This window comes from Mobula hypostoma, chromosome 12 (genome assembly GCF_963921235.1).
Source record: "Mobula hypostoma chromosome 12, sMobHyp1.1, whole genome shotgun sequence".
Lineage (NCBI taxonomy): Eukaryota > Metazoa > Chordata > Chondrichthyes > Myliobatiformes > Myliobatidae > Mobula > Mobula hypostoma.
This window is the reverse complement of record NC_086108.1, coordinates 28,134,111-28,157,669: the sequence shown is the minus strand read 5'-3', so window position 1 is coordinate 28,157,669 and position 23,559 is coordinate 28,134,111. Positions and strand designations below refer to the sequence as shown.

The 23,559-nt window shown below is 43.6% G+C and overlaps 1 protein-coding gene across 1 annotated transcript in view; it reads right to left on the bottom strand.

Annotated features, from left to right (window-relative positions):
* The window catches only part of qsox1 (quiescin Q6 sulfhydryl oxidase 1), a 164,577-nt gene extending 142,378 nt beyond the window's left edge, over nt 1–22,199 (bottom strand). Inside the window, exon 1 of the mRNA XM_063063763.1 lies at nt 21,892–22,199. Within this exon, the coding sequence (XP_062919833.1) occupies nt 21,892–22,144 (253 nt within the window). The 5' untranslated portion in view covers nt 22,145–22,199. The remainder of the gene's footprint in view (nt 1–21,891) is intronic.
* Between the last annotated feature and the right edge of the window lie 1,360 nt (nt 22,200–23,559).

Sequence of the window (23,559 nt, the reverse complement as noted above, 5' to 3'; positions counted from 1 at the left end):
TATTTGGATTTTCAGAAGGCCTTTGACAAGGTGCCACACATGAGGCTACTTAGCAAGAGCCCATGGAATTACGGGAAAGTTACATACGTGGATAGAGCGTTGGCTGATTGGCAGGAAACAGAGAGTGGGAATAAAAGGATCTTATTCTGGTTGATGCTGGTTACCAGTGATGTTCCACAGGGGTCCGTGTTGGGGCTGCTTCTTTTTACATTGTACATCAACGACTTGGATTATGAATAGATGGCTTTGTGGCTAAATTTTATGACGATATGAAGATAGGTGGAGGGGCCGTTAGTGCTGAGGAAACAGAGAGTCTGCAGAGAGACTTGGATAGATTGGAAGAATGGGAAAAGAAGTGGCAAATGAAATACAGTGTTGGAAAGTGTATGGTTATGCACTTTGGCAGAAAAAATAAACGGGCAGACTATTATTTAAATGGAGAAAGAATTCAAAGTTCTGAGATGCAACGGGACTTGGGAGTCATCGTACAGGATGCCCTTAAGGTTAACCTCCAGGTTGAGTCGGTGGTGAAGAAGGCGAATGCAATGTTGGCATTCATTTCTAGAAGAATAGAGTATGGGAGCAGGGATGTGATGTTGAGGCTCTATGAGGCACTGGTGAGACCTCACTTGGAGTACTTGGGCAGTTTTGGTCTCCTTATTTAAGAAAGGATGTGCTGACATTGGAGAGGGTACAGAGAAGATTCACTAGAATGATTCCGGGAATGAGAGGGTTAACATATGAGGAACGTTTGTCCGCTCTTGGATTGTATTCCTTTGAGTTTAGAAGAATGAGGGAGACCTCATAGAAACATTTTGAATGTTGAAAGGCATGGACAAAGTGGATGTGGTAAAGTTGTTTCCCATGATGGGGGAGTCTAGTACGAGAGGGCATGACTTTAGGATTGAAGGGCGCCCATTCAGAAGAGAAATGCGAAGAAATTTTTTTAGCCAGAGGGTGGTGAATCTATGGAATTTGTTGCCACGGGCAGCAGTGGAGGCCAAGTCATTGGGTGTATTTAAGGCAGAGATTGATAGGTATCTGAGTAGCCAGGGCATCAAAGGTTATGGTGAGAAGGCGGGGGAGTGGGACTAAATGGGAGAATGGATCAGCTCATGATAAAATGACGGAGCAGGCTTGAGGGGCCGAATGGCCGACTTCTGCTCCTTTGTCTTATGGTCTAATCTTCTGTAGTCTTTTCTGTTTTGCAGGCATAGTTTTCCTTTGCTCCTGTGAGCCGCCTACTGGTGCCAGCAAGCCATTTAGTGATTCCACCTGCCCTGTTATTCAACTTTCATGGCTTAACTTCAGAGAGTCAAGGGAGAAAGGACTTATAGATCAATGGGCCCATGTCATTGACCTTCTGGTTCGTTTCTACAACAAATAGCCTACTCTTCAGGGAATCTATAGGAATTAAGAAAATCAAGAACCTCTCCTATCCCAGTCATTCTTTCTTCTCTCCACTCCCATTGGGCAGTAGCCTGAGAGCACATACCACCAGACTATCTTGTTGATGTTAAGTATATTTATTCTTAAAGTACATATATGTCACCATATACAACCCTGCAATTTGTTTTCTTGCAGGCATACACAGTAAATCCAAGATACACAATAGAATCAATGAAATACCATACCCAACAAGATGGAAAAACAAATAATGTGCAAAAGACAGTAAACTGTGCAAATATAAAAGAAAAAAAAAAGGCAATAAATATCAAGAATATGAGATGAAGAGTCCTTGAAAGTGAGTCCATAGATTGTGGGAACAGTTCAGTGAAGGGACGAGTGAAGATACTCCCTCTGGTTCAAGAGCCTGATGGTTGAGTGTTAATAACCATCCTGAACCTAGCGATGTGGGTCCTGAACCTCCTGCATCTTCTTCCTTGTGGCAGCAGTAAGAAGAGAGCATGGCCTGGATGGTGGGGGTCCCTGATAATGGATGCTGCTGTCCTATGACAGTGCTTGATGTAGATGTGCTCAATGGTGGGGCGGGATTTACCTGTGATGAAATGGGCTGTATCCACTACTTCTTGTAAGATTTTCCATTCATATGACTTCAACAAGTCTTTAATACACTAAAAGATGAACTCTTAATCTCCCAATCCATCTGCTATGTCCCTTGCACCTTATTTGTTCACATGCACTTTACTATAGTTTTGTAACTGCTGAAATATATATTCTGGAATTGGAATTGGTTTTATTATTGTCACATGTACTGAGGTTCATTGAAAAGCTTGTCTTGCATACTGTTCATGAAGTTTAAATCATTACACAGTGCAATGAGGTAGTACAAGAGAAAACAGTAGCAGAATACAGAATAAAAGTGCAACAGCTACAGAGAAAGTGCAGGGCAGGTAGGCAATAATGTGTAAGATTAGAATGAAATAGGTTCTGAAGTCAAGAGTCTACCTTGATTGTGACATCAAGTGTACAAGGGAACCATTCAACTGTGTGATAGTAGGCTAGAAGTTGTCCTTGAGAATGGTTATTCATTCTCTCTCTCTCTCTCTCTCTCACTTCTAATCACCCAGTTATCATCTCCCTCTGCTTCCCTTCGTCCCTCTCTTTCTTCCATGGTCGACTGTTTTCTTCCTATTAGATTCCTTCTTCTTCAGAGCAATGAGAGACTGATGCCCTCAACAGTTTCACACATCCACTGCCACCATCAATTAGGATCACATCTAAGTAGAGGCAGGGAAATGATAAAGCCTTGAATAGAAGATATGGAACTGAACAGACGCTGAATTTTTCGTGCTTAATCTGAATGAAGTACATTAAACAAGGTTACTGAGCTGCACAGGATCACTATGTTGTGTTAAGACAAAGACTTGGCTTAAGAGAGGGGAAAGGGTGATCTTCAATACTTCTAGATTCAATATAGCCTAGAGATATACAGAATGAAATATCGAGGAGTTGTGGTGGTATGTGATAAGATGATTCTTATGCAGAGCATGGTAAAGAAAATAACATTAGAACTTGGCGACCAAAAAAAAGATCAGAGCAGAAGAGAATCATGTAATAGGCAGCAGGTTATTGATGCAAGTGGAAACAAGCTGACTACGAACGCTCAGAACAACTGAATTTTAAAAAAAGAGACAGAGTGGCAATCAACGCCAGTGAACCTTGTATACTAAAGTTCAAAGTCAATTTAATACCAAACTACATACATAACACCATATACAAGCCTGAGATTCATTTTTGTGGACTCTAAATCTATAGAATAATAACCATAACAGAATCAATGAAAGACTGCCTAACTAGGCCGTACAACAGACTGCAGAAGACAACAAACTGTGCAAACAGAAAAAGAAGAAATAATAATAATAAATAAGTATCATGCCATGTGGAACCTGCACCAAATCCCTTTTGACAGTTTAACTGAGGTATGTAAATGAAAAGTTATATAATGTGGGTGACACAAGCTGTCCTGCAAATGGTGATGCATGAACATTTTGTATTATATACAATTCTAGGCTCAATTGGAGAGTTGAAGACCTCTTTACCATTACTTTACAGTTTTCACATGCATGACGTTCCTGCAGGTTTGCTCCTTAATAACTTTCCCACTAACTGGCAGTCTGTAAAATAGCCCCGCAGTAGAAATACATCTCCATGGCTTCCTACTCTAAACCAATCGATTCTGACCTTGAACATTTCACGATATCCCTCTCTGAAGATCGGAGCAGAGAAGTTTTCTATTGATAAATAAGCAGAGCTGCTTCAGTTCAAGGCAGTTAACCTTGTACATAATGTGAATTTATACACAATCCCCTTGGATTATTTACTTAAGGAAAGTAGTCCAAAGAACTGATGTCATGCTAACATAATGCAGGAAGAGTGATACAAGTTGCCCAGAAGTGACAATACATGAATGTTCCATATTATGTACAATCACAGATTTTATGAAAAAATTAAGACCATAAGACATAGGAGCAGAATTGGGCCATTCAGCCCATTAAGTCTGCTCCACCAAATCATCATGGCTGATTTATTATCCCTCTCAACCCCATTCTCTTATCTTCTCTCCTTATCCTTTGATGCCCAAAATATTTTTGATGTAAAAAAAGTGCCATCCCGGGGTCCATATCGTTATGTTCTGCTTGATGTTGATGCTGTATACACAGTTAGAAAAACCTTTGGTTCTGAATCACTTTTCTTTTGTGATACAAATTCTCCCATAAGCATTACATCCGTGGGCAGTGAAATGAGGACAGCAATGTGTTGCACAGGCTCTTGTTTGGTGGTTAATAGGAGACAGAAGCTTCCAGAGTCTTCACTCTGAATTAACCGTTAACAGCTAAAACAGTGAGGTTCATAACAAGCTGTGACTTACAAGTCTGTTAACATCTGGCAATATTTCTGTCAAATCAACTTTCCTGCAAGAATTTATATCCATGCCGTGTCACCTACACTACAACACTTAAAAGACTTTGAAATATTCTGCATTTTACTTTACAGTAATTCTAATTTCCTTCTTTCTCTTTCTTTGCTCGGCTCCCATACTACCTGACTGTAGAACCTCTTCTGACCTGTCTTGCCTCACACCTAATGCTGCACTTCATGTGGCCCAGCTTTTGATTCCCTGCTCCACATCAAGTGTGTACTGTTTCTTTGTTTAGCATAGCAGATTAGGAGCAGAACTGATATCTGCTGAGTGAGGAAGAAAATAAATTGTTTTGCTTTCAGTGGTTTAAATGCATTTAAGGTGTGGCAGACATTATTTCAGGAACTATCTACAGCACCCATTACAGCAACACACATCAAAGTTGCTGGTGAACGCAGAAGGCCAGGCAGCATCTTCATCCTGACGAAGGGTCTCGGCCTGAAACGTCGACTGCGCCTCTTCCTATAGATGCTGCCTGGCCTGCTGCGTTCACCAGCAACTTTGATGTGTGTTGCTTGAATTTCCAGCATCTGCAGAATTCCTGTTGTTGTACAGCACCCATTAGTCCCTTTTGGCTCCGAGCATGACACTGAGCACCCACTGACAGTCATCCATCGTGTGCAAAGCCTTATCCTTTGGATTTATAACTCCATTTGTTTGTAGAAGAAGCCAAGAGTTTGCCTGCTTGGTGTGAAAGAGCTATCAACATGAAACCTGAGTGGAATATTTCTGCCACAAATGAACAAATTCAGGTTTTAGACTTCTCCAGTACAAGATGTCCCAGGGTAACAAATAGGTTATGTTTTCATAGACATCCATAAACTGATTTTGTCCATAAATCAGAAAATACATAAAAGTCATCTCCGATAATACTGCAATGAATGTCATCAAAAACACACAAGATTGACAAGAAAGAACTATACTAAGAGGAGGAAACTAGTTCTGCCATTTACAGAAATGAATGTAGATACATACAGTACAACAGTTTTTGTATTTAATTATATTTTGGGTTGATCATTAGCCAGGGATGTCCTATACCTGGTGGGAACTTGCTAAAAAGCAGGCAGAAATCAATCAAAAGATTTGAATAACCAACCAGTAAACGGCTAGAATAACTTTTCAGTGAAGTGTGTTAGCAGTGTTCATAATAGCTGAATGATTAAAAAAATTTTTGAAGGTGACAGTTTTAGTAAGGATCCCACAAGTTCATTGAGCCGACAGTTGCTATGTACAGCATATCTGGTTGCCTTACTGTCAGGCTCAGATATCACTGACAGATAGAGTACTGGGTGAAATTTGTCTTGAGACAGCCACACAGTGTGATGCATAAATACTATAAATTACAATAAGAAATATATATGAACAAAACTTAACGAGTAGTGCAAAAAGAGAGCAATAATAGTGAGGTAGTGTTCATTGTTCAATCAGAAATCTGATGGTAGAGGGGGAGAAGCTGTTCCCAAAATGTTGAGTGTACATCTTCAGGCTCCTGTATCTCCTCTTTGACAGCAGTAATAAGAAGAGGACATATCCTGGGTGATGGGGGTCTTCAATGATGGATGCTGCCTTTTTCAGGTATCGCATTTTGAAGATGCCCTCGATGCTATGGAGGCTATTGCCCATGACGTAGCTGGCCGAGCAGTGGCCCCTCCATACCAGACAGTGACCCAAACAGTTAGAATTCTCTCCGTGTGTCGAAATTTGTTAGGGCCTTTGGAGGCATACCAATTGTCCTCAAACTCCTAATGATCCAGTTGCAGAGGGAAGTACAGAAGTCCCCAGGATTTGATGCTTGTTGATGAGTATGGAAGGGTTGATGGCATTGAAACAGAGCTGTAATCAATAAAGAGCAGCCTGATATAGACACTGCTATTGTCCATGTGGTCCAAGGTAGTGTGAAGATATCCGCTGTAGACCTATTGTGGTGATAGGCAAATTGCAGCAGGTTCAGGTCCTTGCTGAGGTAGGAGTTGATTCTAACCATGACCAACCTTGGTCACAGTAGATACAAGTACAACTGGGTGATAGCCACTGAGGCAGCTGACCCTGCTCTTCTTGGGCATGGTATGATTGGTGCTCTTTTGAAGCAGGTAGGAATCTCTAACTACAGCAGTGAGAGACTGAAGATGTCCTTGAACACTCTTAACAACGGGTTGGCATATGTTTTCAAAGCCCTACACCATCGCGGCCTGATGCCTCGTGAGGGCTCACCCTCTGGAAAGATGTCAGCCTCTGAGACAGAGATCACAGCGCTACCAGACGTTGCAGGCAATCGCACAGGGGTATCTTTATCTTCCCTTTCAACTGCGAAAACTGCGATCAGATTTGAAGATGAATCCCTGAGTATTTTCCAGTCCATTGATTCAAAGCTTCCTGTAGGTGTTCCTCTGCTTCCCTTGACCATAGTTTCATGGTCCTCACCACTGGTGCTGTAGTCCTCAGACTCTGCTTGTACGCTGGGAATAGACATCAGGTGAATGGACTTGCCAAAGTGCGGGCATGGAATGGCATGGTAGGCACTCCTGATGGCAGTGTAACAGTGGTCAAGTGTGTTGGCTCCACCTGACTTGTTGGTGTTAATTGGTCAGAGAATTCTTCAAGCTGACCCCTTGAAATACCCCACAATAATCAAGAAGGCATCAGAGTATGCTGTTTCGTGATTGCTATTTATTATTGTGTTTATTATTTAGTGTTGCATTTGTTATGTTATGATTGCACTGCTCCTGGGAAATGCTGTCTCATTCTGCCCTGCAGAGCTGATGTACGGTTAGAATGACAATAAAGTTTTTTTGAATCTTGAATCTTGAATGGTGTTCAGCTCCTCTAGTGCCTGTCTGACATTGATTAAGGGTAGAGCATTCACCACAACAAGGATGATAGTGATAAACTTCTTGGCCATCACCGACTTTATCCGCTCAGGGGATCTCCCATCCACTGCTACCAACCTTATAGTTCCCACACCCTGCACTTCCCGTTTCTACCTCCTACCCAAGATCCACAAACCTGCCTGTCCTGGCCGACCTATTGTCTCAGCTTGCTCCTGCCCCACCGAACTCGTTTCTGCATACTTCGACACCGTTTTATCACCCCTTGTTCAATCCCTTCCAACCTATGTTCGTAACACTTCTCACACTCTTAAACTTTTCGATGATTTTAAGTTCCCTAGCCCCCACCGCTTTATTTTCACCATGGATGGCCAGTCCTTATATACTTCCATCCCCCATCAGGAAGGTCTCAAAGCTCTACGCTTCTTTTTGGATTCCAGACCTAATCAGTTCCCCTCTACCACCACTCTGCTCCGTCTAACGGAATTAGTCCTTACTCTTAATAATTTCTCCTTTTGCTCCTCCCATTTCCTCCAAACTAAAGGTGTAGCTATGGGCACCCGTATGGGTCCTAGCTATGCCTGCCTTTTTGTTGGGTTTGTGGAACAATCTATGTTCTGTGCCTATTCTGGTATCTGTCCCCCACTTTTCCTTCGCTACATCGACAACCGCATTGGCGCTGCTTCCTGCACGCATGCAGAACTCGTTGACTTTATTAACTTTGCCTCCAACTTTCACCCTGCCCTCAAGTTTACCTGGTCCATTTCCGACACCTTCCTCCCCTTTCTAGATCTTTCTGTCTCTGTCTCTGGAGACAGCTTATCCACTGATGTCTACTATAAGCCTACTGACTCTCACAGCTATCTGGACTATTCCTCTTCTCAGCCTGTCTCTTGCAAAAACGCCATCCCCTTCTCGCAATTCCTCCGTCTCCGCCGCATCTGCTCTCAGGATGAGGCTTTTCATTCTAGGACGAGGGAGATGTCTTCATTTTTTAAAGAAAGGGGCTTCCCTTCCTCCACTATCAACTCTGCTCTTAAACGCATCTCCCCCATTTCACGTACATCTGCTCTCATTCCATCCTCCCACCACCCCACTAGGAATAGGGTTCCCCTAGTCCTCACCTACCACCCCACCAGCCTCCGGGTCCAACATATTATTCTCCGTAACTTCCGCCACCTCCAACGGGATCCCACCACTAAGCACATCGTTCCCTCCCCCCTCTCTCTGCATTCCGCAGGGATCGCTCCCTACACAACTCCCTTGTCCATTCGTCCCCTCCATCCCTCCCCACTGATCTCCCTCCTGGCACTTATCCGTGTAAGCGGAACAAGTGCTACACATGCCCTTACACTTCCTCCCTTACCACCATTCAGGGCCCCAAACAGTCCTTCCAGGTGAGGCATCACTTCACCTGTGAGTCGACTGGGATGATATACTGCGTCCGGTGCTCCCGATGTGGCCTTTTATATATTGGTGAGACCCGACGCAGACTGGGAGACCGCTTTGCTGAACATCTACGCTCTGTCCGCCAGAGAAAGCAGGATCTCCCAATGGCCACACATTTTAATTCCACATCCCATTCCCATTCTGACATGTCTATCCACGGCCTCCTCTACTGTAAAGATGAAGCCACACTCAGGTTGGAGGAACGACACCTTATATTCTGTCTGGGTAGCCTCCAACCTGATGGCATGAACATCGACTTCTCTAACTTCCGCTAAGGCCCCACCTCCCCCTCGTACCCCATCTGTTACTCATTTTTATGCACACATTCTTTCTCTCACTCTCCTTTTTCTCCCTCTGTCCCTCTGAATATACCTCTTGCCCATCCTCTGGGTCACCCCCCCCCCCCTTGTCTTTCTTCCCGGACCTCCTGTCCCATGATCCTCTCGTATCCCCTTTTGCCAATCACCTGTCCAGCTCTCGGCTTTATCCCTGCCCCTCCTGTCTTCTCCTATCATTTTGCATCTCCCCCTCCCTCTCCAGCTTTCAAATCCCTTACTCACTCTTCCTTCAGTTAGTCCTGACGAAGGGTCTCGGCCTGAAACGTCGACTGCGCCTCTTCCTATAGATGCTGCTTGGCCTGCTGCGTTCACCAGCAACTTTGATGTATGTTCTTTGGTAGATCCCTGGTTCCGGCAGCAGGATGGAGACAGAACTATCATCAAAAAGCAAACTCCAACCCCTCTCCCTTTGAGTGAAATCCACCCCCTCTACCGCTGTCCTGCCCATCAGGTGTAAAGTGAAGCCCTTGGGCTAAAACACTGTGTTTGGAATGCTTTACTATCTAGATAGAGATAGCTCAGTAGGCTGAATGGTTAATTATTGCCTTATCTTTCCTTCAGATCCCATTTTCTATGGACAACTGCCTGGCTTTTGTCTGGTGTTACAAGTGACAAACATCTAAATGACTGTGAAACACAACTTTGAAATCAATAGTTGTCTCTGGCAAAAAGTGTGGCTAAGCTTCAAAGGATTCCTTAAATAATCCATTTTACAAATATTTACAGTATAGACTAACTTTTCCATTGATGTTCTTTTTCCAGTTGTACTGTATATTTAAATAAAATTTGCAAATACCACAAGTGAAAGCAGCACAAAGACAAACAGCTATTCATTGCACCCTGCAGAGTTTTTTTTCTAATTTGATTGCTTGCAGTAGGTAGAAAAGATGCTTCACAGAGGCCTCAGAAATATTAATGGACATGTCAGAGGAGATAGAAGATAAATGCCAAGAGTTTTAGGAGAGGGAGGCAAATTTGGTTGGAAAGGCAAGGAATTATTTTATATGCAACACACAGAAAATGCTGGTGGAACGCAGCAGGCCAGGCAGCATCTACAGGAAGAGGTACATTCGAGGTTTTGGGCCGAGACCCTTCGTCAGGATTAACTGAAAGAAGAGATAGTAAGAGATTTGGAAGTGGGAGGGGGATCTGAAATGATAGGAGAAGACAGGAGGGGGAGGGATGAAGCTAAGAACTGGAAAGTTGATTGGCAAAAGAGATACAAGGCTGGAGAAGGGAGAGGATCATGGGACGGGAGGCCTAGGGAGAAAGAAAGGGGGAGGGGAGTGCCAGAGGAAGATGGAGAGCAGGAAAGGAGTTATTGTGAGAGAGACAGAGAGAAAAAAGGAAAAAAATAATAAATAAACAAACAAATAAATAAATAATTAGGGGATGGGGTAAGAAGGGGAGCAGGGGCATTAACGAAAGTTAGAGAAATCAATGTTCACGCCATCAAGTTGCAGGCTACCCAGACAGAATATAAGGTGTTGTTTCTCCAACCTAGTGTGGCTTCATCTCGACAGTAGAGGAGGCTATGGATAGACATATCAGAATGGGAATGGGACGTGGAATTAAAATGTGTGGCCACTGGGATATCCTGCTTTCTCTGGCGGACAGAGCATAGGTGTTCCATGAAATGGTCTCCCAGTCTGTGTCGGGTCTCGCCAATATATAGAAGGCCGCATCGGGAGCACCGGATGCAGTATATCACCCCAGCCAACTCACAGGTGAAGTGTCGCCTCACCTGGAAGGACTGTCTGGGGCCCTGAATGGTGGTAAGGGAGGAAGTGTAAGGGCACTAGCAACTTGTACGTGTGTTGCTTGAAATTCCAGCATCTGCAGATTTCCTCGTGTTTAAGAGGAAGTGTAAGAGCATGTGTAATACTTGTTCCGCTTACAAGGATAAGTGCTGGGAGGGAGATCGATGGGAAGGGATGGGGGCCGACGAATGGACAAGGGAGTCGCGTAGGAAGCAATCCCTGCAGAAAGCAGAAAGAGGGGTGGAGGGAAAGATGTGCTTAGTGGTGGGACCCTGTTGGAGGTGGCAGAAGTTACCGAGACTTATATGTTGGACCCAGAGGCTGGTGGAGTGGTAGGTGAGGACAAGGGGAACCCTATCCCTAGTGGGGTGGCGGGAGGATGGTGTGAGAGCAGATGTGCGTGAAATGGGAGAGATGCGTTTGAGAGCAGAGTGGCCACACATTTTAATTCCACGTCCCATTCCCATTCTGATATGTCTATCCATGGCCTCCTCTACTGTCAAGATGAAGCCACACTCAGGTTGGAGGAACACCTTATATTCTGTCTGGGTAGCCTGCAACTTGATGGCGTGAACATTGATTTCTCTAACTTTCGTTAATGCCCCTGCTCCCCTTCTTACCCCATCCCCTAATTATTTATTTATTTGTTTGTTTATTTTGTTATTTTTTTCCTTTTTTCTCTCTGTCCCTCTCACAATAACTCCTTTCCTCCTCTCCATCTTCCTCTGGCACTCTCCTCCCCCTTTCTTTCTCCCTAGGCCTCCCGTCCCATGATCCTCTCCCTTCTCCAGCCTTATATCCCTTTTGCCAATCAACTTTCCAGCTCTTCGCTCCATCCCTCCCCCTCTCCCTCCCACTTTCAAATCTCTTACTATCTCTTCTTTCAGTTAGTCCTGACGAAGGGTCTCGGCCCAAAACATCGACTGTACTTCTTCCTATAGATGCTGCCTGGCCTGCTGCATTCCACCAGCATTTTGTGTGTGTTGTTTGATTTTCCAGCATCTGCAGATTTCCTTGTGTTTTGATTATTTTATATATTTATCATTTCTTTATGCACAGGAAACTATTTCATCAATTGAGTCCATGGCAGCTCCCTCAGCTTTCCCATCAAACCCATTCCCTCAACTTATTCTGCTGTTACCTGTCCTCTTGCACGTGCCTCACTAATCTCATCCTGATTTTCCTATCACAATCTACACCAGAGAAGACTCATAGTAGCCAATTACCAAGTAGCACATGCTTGGGATGCAGGAGCAAATTGGAGCATCTAGAGGAAACACAAGGTGCCAAAGGAAGAACATTCTCACTCCACAAAGGGTTTCCAGGGTCAGGATTGGACTTGGATCACTGGAACACAAACTGTAGGCCCAATAAGCCATACACTCTGCAAAACGAACAAACATGAAAGGCAGATCAAGAGCTATGGTGGTGCTCGTCATCTTGGTGCTTTTAAAGGAAGGATTCTAGTAAATAAATGTGATGAGCTGAGGGTGGAAATGGGTATCTGGGAGTACGATATTGTGGCTTGAATCCAAATACCATTCCTAGATGGTTCAATGTCCTTGGCTACAGGGTTTCACATTAGAAGGGATGTTAATAAAAGGTGTGGAAATGCATAGCAAAGGAAAGAAATTGCTCAAAAGATCAGCAAATGGGCCAGCATGGATGAACTACTGAACAAAACAAAAAGAGGCAACATACTGCTGAGGGTGTCTCCAAAGCCGTCCAGTCAGTGCAAAACTGCTGGCAATACCAAACTACAAAAATAATAAGGCAAGGAATTTCAAACACAATAACAGGATCTGGGACAGTAAATGTCAAAGGAATGGAAGTTGCAGTATTCTTACAGATTTCAAGAGAACATTTTAAAAAAAGAGAGTGAGCCTAATAGGAAAAGTGCTGGTACTGAGCTTAAGAAAGAACTGCAGCGTGGAAGCAGTTTGAAGGCACCGATCACCCTTCAGTTCAGCACAGTAAGAAAGACTAAGAGAAATCTGAAGCAAAAGTTCTCAGTTGCTGCGTCACTCTTACTTCTGTGAGAGATTTTTCAGGATTAGATTGGAAACAGTTATCTATAGTTAGTTCAGAAACAGAACAGAGAGGGTGAGTTTTCTTTGCCAGAAATACCGTCTGACCACAGGGTACTTTCAGCATTTTCTGGTTTACTTTTAGATTTTTATTTTCAACTTTTGAGGAGTAAACTAGGATGTTGATTAGGACAGTATTGTATACTTGATGGAATTTTGAAAGGCTTTTGATAAGGGCACTGGTCAGGTTGGTAAATGCCCATGGGGCCCGAAGGGAGAGTGGCAAATTGAGTACAAAATAGCTCAGTAAGTAAGAATAATGGTAGATGGTTGTTTTTGAAACTTTATAGCTGTCATCAGTAGAGTTATTCAGTACCCGGAACTTGCTTTTTGATGTACATATTAATAATTTAAACATAACTATAAAGAAAGATATAGGTAGAAGCTACAAAAGATAGTCTGGAATTGACAACGAGGAAGAAAGTTGGCAGCTGCAGTAAGGTATCAATGGACTGGACCCTAACGCATGGGAATGCACTACAGGACATATACAAAATGATGCAAGAATTGGACAAGGCGAATAGGTCATTAAACAAAGCGTAATCACTGAGCTTTCAAGTAAATGGTTTGTCACTACATGGACAGATCATGGAGCAAATAGAATGGCTTTTTAGGTCACAATTATTCTGTGAGCACCTGCTAGTTTCTCTCTATAAAGTTGATTACCAACTTCTTTGTGGCTTCCTACACTGTCCCAATGAGACCCAATGTAACCCTGTAAAACAGCATCTGATTTTCCATCAGCCTTCTGGACTCAATACTGAATTCAACAAGTTCAGATTACTATCAGCACAATCGATCTACAGCTGCTCTCAAACTGTGGTTCTTTATGGGGATGGTTCCAACTCCCAGGGCTTATTGACCGGCCATTTATCGATATCCCAGGGATGAGGCCTGGAAGACATGTGCACCTTCGGAGTTCTGAGGTTCTCTGGCCCTGTGGACAAGCCGAGCCCGAGCCGGTGTCACTGACTGAAGCATTGCAGACAGAATGGAACAGTGCAAACAGGGAATTATCTTTATATTTTTTTTCTCTCTCTCTCTCTCTCTCTCACTGTCTATCTCTCTGTGTGGGGGGAGAGTTTGCTGCCAATTTTCGAGTCAGAGATCTCGGAAAAAAATGTAATGCGGCAGACTTTAACGTCCTCTGGCTTAAGAAATTCCTCCTCATCTCTGTTCAAAAACTATAATACCATGGTTTCTTAGCTTGCTTGGCAGCCTTATGTGCTGCATCTTGTCAAAAGCTTTCTGAAAAGCCTAGTAAACTGTATCTTCTGACTCCTCTTTTTCTATCCTGCTGTTACTTCCTCAAAGAATTCCAGCAGGTTTCTCAGGCACGTTTTTCTCTGAAGGAAACCAAGCTGATTTGGCCTATTCATGTGCCTCCAAGAGCCCCAAAACATCATACACACATTCAGGTGTAAATTTAATTATCATGCAACTAATCATGAATACCCATGAATACAGCCAAACAAAGCAGAATTACCCTAGGGCCATAGATAAAATAGTCAAACACAGCACAAGGTACATAAGATAGTAAATAAACATGGTCACACAAAAAAAACATATATATAGCCCAAGTCCATGAGTGGTATGAGCTGTAAATGGATGGCGCATGGGTATTATCAGCAAGAGCAAGTGGTTCTTAGCAGTCTGCAGACAAATGTATGCACAGACACATGCAATCGAGTTTGTCAGTCCACCGACTGAACATCAGAGAGAAGCACGGTCGAAAGGGGCTAGCCCTCAACCCAGCGTGGACGCTGTGCTACACTGCTCCCGGACAGCTGCTACAGGCAGTCCTGCGGCTTTAGGCCCAGTCCTCACTACAACTGAGGCCATGGAGCTCCGCCACCATCTGACTCGCCTTTAAAAAAGGGCAAAGGACATGTAGAATTTGACATCTTCAAGTTCAAAGTGGTCTTGCAATCACAAGGGAAACATCCAAGACAATCAGTCGCTGTTAGACTGCAAACCATCTTCACGCATAGACTCTGATGCCTTCCTGTAGCAAGCACTAATGGTCTGCACCAAGTCCAGCTCCTGCATCAACAACTCACTCACTGATGGGGTAGAACTGCACTACCTCAAGTTCTTAATGTCCAGCATTGTCCTGTGATTACAAAAAGGACAAAACACCTTTGGCTGGCCCCTGAGAGGCCACTGCATCCAAATGTGTCACCATCTTACCAGAAGTCTTAGTACTTAATAATAGACTCCATTATCTTTTCAACCACTGCAGTGAGGCCTATAATTTCCTTCATCTGTCTCCCTCCCTTCTTAAAGAGTGGAGATGCATTTGCAATTTTCCAGTCTTCTGGAACCATTACAGAATCTTGTAACTCTTGAAAGATCACCGCTAATGCCTCTACAATGTCTTCAGCTGCTACCTTCAGAACCGTGGGGTGTAGTCCATCTGTTCTAGGTCACTTATCTACCTTCAAATCATTCAATTTCCCAAGCACCTTCTGCTCATTAATGGCTAATACTCACTTCTGCACCCTAACAGTCTTGCATTTCTAGCACTCTGCTAGTGTCTTTTACAGTGAACACATGCAAAATATTTATTAAGTTCGTCCACCATTTCTTGGTCCCCATTACAACCACTTTAGCATAATTTTCCCGTGGTCCGATTCAACTCTCACTTCTCTTTGACTTTTGGAATCCTCTTATGAATTGGATAACCTATCTTCATATTTAATCGCACCTTATTGCTTTTTTAGTTCTGTTAATTTTTAAAAGCTTCCCATTCCTCTAGCATCCCATGTATTTTTACTATATTATATGCACTCTTTTTTGCTTTTATGCTGTCCTTAATTTCACTTGTCAGCCATGGTTGCTTAATCCTCCCTTTAAAATACTTCTTCTGCTTTGGGAGGTACTTATACTGTGCCATCCAAACTTCTCCCAAGTACTTCAGTCATTGCCGTTCTGCCATCATCCCTGCTAGTGTCCCCTTCCAATCAACTTTGGCCAGATCCCCTCTCATGCCTTTATAATTCTCTTTACTCCACTCTAATAATGATACATTTCATTTTAGCTTCTTCCTCTCAAATCTCAGAGTGAGTTGTCCCATGTTATGATCATTGTCTCTTAAGAGCTCCTTTACCTTATGCTCCCTAATCAAATCTAGTTCATTACAAAACACCCAATCCAGATTTACCTTTCCCCTCGAGGGCTCAACACAAACTGCTCTAAAAGCAATCTTGTAGACATTTCCTCTTTTGGTATCCATCACCAACCTGAATGTCTCAATCTACCTGTATATTGAAATCCTCCATGACTGTCGTAACATTGACCTCCTTATATGCCTGTAATTTCTACCCACATCCTGGCTACTATTCAAAGGCCTTTATATAACTCTCATCAAGATCTTTTTACCTTTGCAGTTTCTTAACACTACCCACAAGGAGTCACCTCTTTCTAAGGATTTAATTTCGTTTATTTTTATCAACAGAGCTACCCTATCCCCTCTGACTACATGCCTGTCCGTTTGATACAAAGTGTATCTTTGGATGATAAGCTTCCAATTATGATCTTTTTACAGCATGACTCAGTGATACCCACAACATCAAGTACCTAACAATCTCTAACTGTGCTACAGGATCATCTACCTTATTCCGTATATTGTGTGCAATCAAATATGGCACCTTCAGTCCTGTATTCAGCACCCTTTTTGATTTTGCCCCCATGGTACAACCCAACCCATCCCACTGATGGCAATTTTGTCCTGTTATCTGCCTGTCCTTCCTCACAGTCTCACTACACATTGCATCTATTAACCCATCCTCAGCTCTATCACTCCGGTTCCCATTCCCCTATCAAGTTGTTTTAATCTCACCCCAACAGCTCTTGCAAAACTGCTAGCAAGGATATTGGTCTCCCTAGATTCCAAGTGAAAACCTGTCCTTTTTGTACGGGTCATTCCTTCCCCTTAAGAGTATTTCCAAAAACATAAATCTGAAACCTTGCTTCCTAAACCAATTCCTCAGTCACACATTCATCTTTCAAATTGTCCTGTTCTTACCCTCACTGACACACTGCATAGGCAGCAATCCAGAGATTACTGATCTTGACGTCTTGCTTTTCAGCTTTCTACCTAACTCCCTATATTCTCTCTTCAGGACCTCCTCCCTTTTACAACCTATGTAATTGGTACAAAAATGTACCATGACTTCCAGCTGTTCTCCCTTCCCCTTTAGACTGCTGTGAACATGATCCAAGTCATTCCTGACCCTGGCACCTGGGCAGCAACATACCATCTTTGTGTCTCTTTAAGTCCACAGAATCTCCTATCTTCTCCGACTACGAAATCCTCTATCACTACTGCACTCCTCTTCCCTCCCACTTCCCTCTGGGCCAAAGAGCCAGCTCAGTGCAAGAGACCTGAACCTATGCCCAGGTAGGTCCTATTCCCCAGCAGTATCCAAAGCAGTATAATTATTATTGAGGGAAGTAGCCACAGAAGTACTCTACACTGGCTGCTTATTCCCTTTTCCTCCCCTGAAGTCACCCATCTACATGTAATTAGGAGTGTCTACCTCCCTGAAGCTCCTATCTGTCACCTCCTCATTCTCACCATGAGCCAAAGGCCATCCAGCTGCAGCTCCAGTTCCCTAACCTTGTTTGTAAGGAGCTGCAGCTCGATGCACTTCATGCAGTTGTAGTAATCAGGGAGATTGGAAGTCTCACAAAGTTCCACTTGTCTCCAGTTCCCATTGGAGTTTAAAAGATTGAGGGGTGATATTACTGAGCCATTCAGGATTGCAAAGCAGGATCAATGCTGCGGGGCTACTTACTGGGACAGAGACTAGAACAAGTTGACAATCGTCTCAGAGTAAGTGGACAGGCAAATTGGCAGAGGGGGTGGGGTAGCTCTGTTGGTAAAAATAAATTAAATAAAATCATTAGAAACAGGTGACAGAATTTCATCTATCCTTATGACATAGGGGACACCCATTTGGCACAAGATCACAGAACAATCCCTTTTCTCTGCTAGTTTTTCTTGCAACCTTTTCCCACCAACTCTTCCCCAATTTCTACCACTCACACAAAGAGCAATTTACAGTGGCCAATTGACCTGTCAAGCCATATATCTTTGTGATGAGGCAGCAAACTACAGCACCCAAAGACCCAAAGGGCATGGATGAGATCAGGGGATGGTGTGTAAACTCCAAACATCTGGAGGACTGTATTGAACCTAGATCTCTGGAGCTATGAGTCTGAAGCTATATTGGCTGCTGTTCAAGTACTGTGCCACCTATTTAACATAGATGAGGAATACCTTTATCCAGATGTTTGTGCATCTCTGGAACTCTGCTTCAAAGAACTCTGGATACTCAATTGTTCTGTATTTTCAAGGTAGAGATTAATAAGAGATTTGAACATAAAAATAAACAAGCATCTCCCATTTTAAGGCAGATTCAGAGAGCTGTAACTCTTTGGTGTCCTCTTTCTCTAAAACTGGTGCAAGTAGACTCTTCGACAATAAAGGCAGAAGGTAGATTCTTGATAGGTCAGGAGGTGAATGGTTACAGAGACAGCTGGCCATGGAGGGTTGAATGTTGGAGTGGAGTAGGCTGAAGGGAATGAGTAGCCTATTCCTATCCCTAATTTAATTAGGAATTAAACAATAAACTTTAAGACACAAAATCAGCCATGAACAACGCGATCAAAAGTCAAATTCACCTCCTGTTTAGCAGACTTTGATAAGTACAATTTGTCTGGGATACTTACAGGCACAAAGCAGAAACAGTTTCATTGTATGTTATGAAATTTATTGTACTGCTGAAGCAGTACAGTGCAAAGGCAAAAATAACAATAAATTACAAAGTTATTACCTTCTGTAGCCTCTTGTGATTCTGTACATTGGAGCCGCCATGCCAGGACATGACAAATCAGAATGTTCTTCATGGTATACATATAGAAATTTGTAAGAGTCTTTGGTAACATACCATATCTGCTTAAAGTAATGAAGTAGAGCCACTAGCATGCGTTCTTCATGATTGCAATATACAGAGCCCAGGATAGAATTGCAACTCAAGATATTCAATAATTCACGGATTGCAAATATTATGCTTCTAGTTCAATTGTCAATCAACCATACTCAAATGCCCATGAGAGCAGAGTAGCAAATCAGTGTTATTTTGGGGCAAGGTGCAAACACAGTAACAACAGTCATACACAGAACAAGGCATATACAGCACATATAACATAGCAGTAAAATACAGTCACGCAGTAAAATTGTCCAAGTCCCTAAGCCCACAGACGTTGCAGCAGATTGCAGTCGTAAACAATATAGATTGTCTTTTGCCGAGGGAACACTGGGGGCGGCACCAACTCCAGCGTGTACACTGTGGCACACCACCGTGGAGCACCCGACTCCAACACTTGCTCCTGGGCCAATGCAAACTGTCAACATGGCGGCTTGAGGTACAGTCCTCACTAGCACCGGGGCCATGCAGTTTCCCTGCCATTCATCAAAATCCAATGGACTTGCAACATTCCACACCACCAATCTCCAACAGGGTCTTCTGACCACAAAAGTGACTAAGATGATCACTCCCTGTAAAGGCCAATTTATACTTCTGCATCAAATCTACGCTGTAGGTACGGCGTAGCCACATACCCTATACCGTAGCCTGACGTGCACCTCCCCAAAATTCTAACTACGCGTCATTGCGACGCAAACCGCAACAACTGTGATTGGTCCGCTTGGTAACATCGCATTTACTCCTACGCATTTGGGGTTGCTTCTTCTCGTCAAATTGTCAAATCTACCTGCTGACATCTGAAAATATTTGAAATGCATTTCCTTGTCCATGTCTCTCAGTGGCCGGACAAGCACAGAAAATTCACTCTCCTTCTGCCTCAATCCGTTTAATGGTCGTACACACCATCTCCTCTGATGCCTTCTCTCTTTTCTGCATTGCAGTAATTTCAATAAAAGTAACTCTTGTTCAATATTTATTAGCTCCAACTCCAATGTGATGCGCTCAATTTCAGTCGCCATTGTTTGAAGTACACAAAGAAACTCAACACAATGGCACAACTCAACCCCACCGCCAGCTAGCGTTTTGGTGGTGAATTGCAGAGCAACGCAGACACACCAACACACAAGTATAAATGCTCACAACGGCGTAGGCCACTTGTGTAGGCTACTGTGTAGAGCCTACGCAGAAGTATAAATCAGCCTTTAGACTGCACACTCTCCTATGCACATCAATGCCTCTTTGTCCCAGACAGCATCACAGTCTGCACCAAGTCCAAATGCTTTCAGTCTCTCTGCCGCTGATGGGTAAACCTGCAGTACTATCAGTTCTTAATGTCCAGCAGGGTCTTGCAATTGTAAAAAAATTTTAAAAGATAATAACACCTCTAGTTGACTTCATATAAGCTACTGCATCCAAGCACATCGCCATCTTACTGGAAGAATCATCTATGAAAATTCTCATTTCTTTCTTGCCTTTGATCAGAAAGGTATAGATTAAAGCCTAACTCCAGAATTTGAGTGCAGACAGATTCACTTGCGGAATCCTGCTCTTTTAATGATTATGTATGTATAACAGTCAAGGCTCATAAAAGCGATCCCATCCGACAAACTACAACAAGATTTTGATGGCTCATTCACAAAGTTTTAAAAACATTGAAATTCTCAATAGATTGAAGGGAGCTTCCAGTCACCCGTCTCCCTTCCAGCAGATTCAAAAACCTCAAGCGCACCACTTTGTAGCCAAGTCTAGTGGTGTTTCCCATTCATGTGCACGTTGATATAGTGAACTCTGAATGCGGTCACGACATAGTTATCGTCACTCAATGCAACGTTCTTTCTTTTTCATGCAAAACTACTGCGTAACTCTACTTTTATCTTAGTGGTATTATCTATAAACAAATGCAACATTTTCATACTCGCTGCTGCTGTCACTAGCAATATTAACACTATGCAAAATTTATTGGGCAATACAACTGTAACTAATGAGATTTTGCTGCTATCATGACATCAGTCCCTTTATTATCAGTTTCCAGACAGCCGGTGTAAATGCGTTGCTTTTCACCCTCCGCCAGCTACAACTGCATTTTCAGTGGTGGATTCGCCTTGCAATGAGGATTAAGCGCTACAAAAAGAGCGCTCTCCTTTTTTTTGCCCCAACCTTGCCTGAGATGACAATCACCGGACGGATCACGAGGGTGCCCTTCTGAAAGTTGTCCCAGCCATCAGCGTTACATTTTAATCCTACCCATTCTCTCCCTTTCCCTCATTCACTGACTTTACCACCTGCCGTTTACTTCTCGCTGTTTGCTCTTTTATCTCTGCGCGGTCATCGGTCCCAACCTGTCTCAATGACCCCGCACAGACCCGGCGAAAGGAGACTTTTAATTCATCAGCAAGGGAACGTGGCGCCCAAATTCACTACGCAACCAGTGAAAAGCTAGTGATTGCAGATGCATGAATCTTGGTCAGCAAATAATCTGATGGAGTGACTCAGCGGGTCGAGCAGCATCTATGGTGCTAGTAATGATAAATGGGGGAAGGGGGATAAGGAATTTGAAAACTACGCTGGGCAGCAGAAAGGGGTTGCTGGACATGACAGCACCAGTGAAATCTGATAATAACCAAAGGGACAGAGATTGTTATATACACCCGGATGCGATGAAGTCCCTGCTATACATGACAATAAATCCGAATTCCAGATTTTACAGACTGGCCAGCATTTCGCTCTTGGTGACTGGGTATTAGATTATTTAAACCCAAAGACAGGTCGATGTTGAATTTGAAATCAACTGGAGCTGGAAGGAAGTGATGTGGGTCCGGGATCAATCGGAACCTTAATGGGTTTATGACAGGGAGTTGGGGTCTTGAACCAGCGTTGGTTCTGGTATGGGAATCTCCAACTTTCGGTATGGAACGCGATGCCTGACAGAACAGACGTAGAGAGTGTGTTCCGGCGCTCGCACCTCGCTCGGCAAAGTAAGCAGAGCTCCGAGTTCCTTGTGGTTTAGACGCTCACAAACTACACGCTTCGGTTTAAATAAAGTCACAACCCAAACCTTTGATATCATTCGCCAGCGATTTCCACACTCGGGCGAAGCTTATACAGTGTCCGCACCAAGAGGCATAGAACTCCACCACCCAGGCTTTGCTGGAGTTATACAGTATCCCATCCAAGTTGCTGTAGTCAAGGAGAGTGACCTGGTCCGCCGGGGAATAAAGACCGTTCCCGCTTTTCGCCAGCAAGGAAATCGCCGCTAGAATCAGCAGGACCGTATACCGGTGCCGCGCCATCCCAACGCAAACCGACATCAGGGCACGCTCGAACCTTGCTGAAACAACAGTTAATGTACGTGCAGCGGCTCAGAGGGAGGAGCGAGGTTCAAAACCGGAATCCTGCCCTGAGCAGATCATGTGCACAAAGCAAATAGTCTTATCTGCTCATTGGTACTGAGGACGTTTTGCAGATCCGGTTGGTTAGCAGCGTTGAAATGTTTTGCAGACTATTAGAATTACAGAAGCCAATTCACTTACACCCGCACCCTTAACTTCATCAGCTGCCTCGGTTTTTATTGCACTGAAAAGCTCCAGAATTTTCTGCTAACATGACACTTCAGAGCTACAAACAATGTGCTGGAGGAACTCAGCGGCTGAATAGAACGAAATACGTTCAGGTCGAAACTTTTCACTTGGACTGAGAGAAGAGATGGCCAGAGATAAAAAGGAGCGGACTTGGTGGGACAGGGGCTAGCAGCTGATTGGTCTACTAAGGAGGATTGAAGAATGGTGGACAGATCGAGCCAAGTAGGGAAGGGGCAGAGACAGAGGCAGACAAAAAAAAAGGCTGATGGAGCCGAGAGGTGCTTCAGGCCCTAGTCTCCTCAAGCCTTCCTTTTTATAGACCTTCAGACCATAAGACATAGCTGCGGAATTAAACCACTTGGCCCATTAAGTCTGCTCTGCCATTCAAATTTGACAGATTTATTTCCCCTCTCAACCCTATTCTCCTGCCTTCTCCGCATGACATCCGATGCCCTTACTAATCAAGAAACTATCAACTTCTGCTTTAAATAAATCCAGTGACCTGGTCTCTACAGCTGCCCATGGCAATGAATTCCACAGATTCACCAGCCTCGTGTAAAGAAATTCCTCCTAAATTTTGTTCTAAAGACATGGATTTTATTCTGAGGCAGTGACCGCTTGTCCTAGAATGTCCCACTATTGATAACATACTCTCTATGTCCATTCTATCTAGACCTTACAAAATAATCATAGAGTTATAGAACACTGCAGGCCCTTTGGCTCATCTAATCCATGCTGATCGATTATGCTGCCTAGTCCCATTGACCTACACTTGGACTATAGACCTCCAAATCCTTCCAACCCTTGTACCTCTCCAAATTTCTCTTAAATGTTGAAATTGAACCCACATTCACCACACCCACTGGCAGCTCATTCCACACTCCCACCACCCTCCAAGTGAAGAAGTTCCCCCTAACGTTTTCCTTAAACCTCGTTCACCCTTCAGCCTTAACCCATGACCTCTAGTTCTAGCATCAATCAACTTCAATGGAAAAATGCTCGCATTTATCCTATCTAAACCCCTCACAATTTTGCAGGCCAAGCAGCATCTATGGAAAAAAGTACAGTCGACGTTTCGGGCCGAGATGTTTACTGCATTTTTTTCCATAGATGCTGCCTGGCCTGCTAAGTTCTTCCAGCATTTT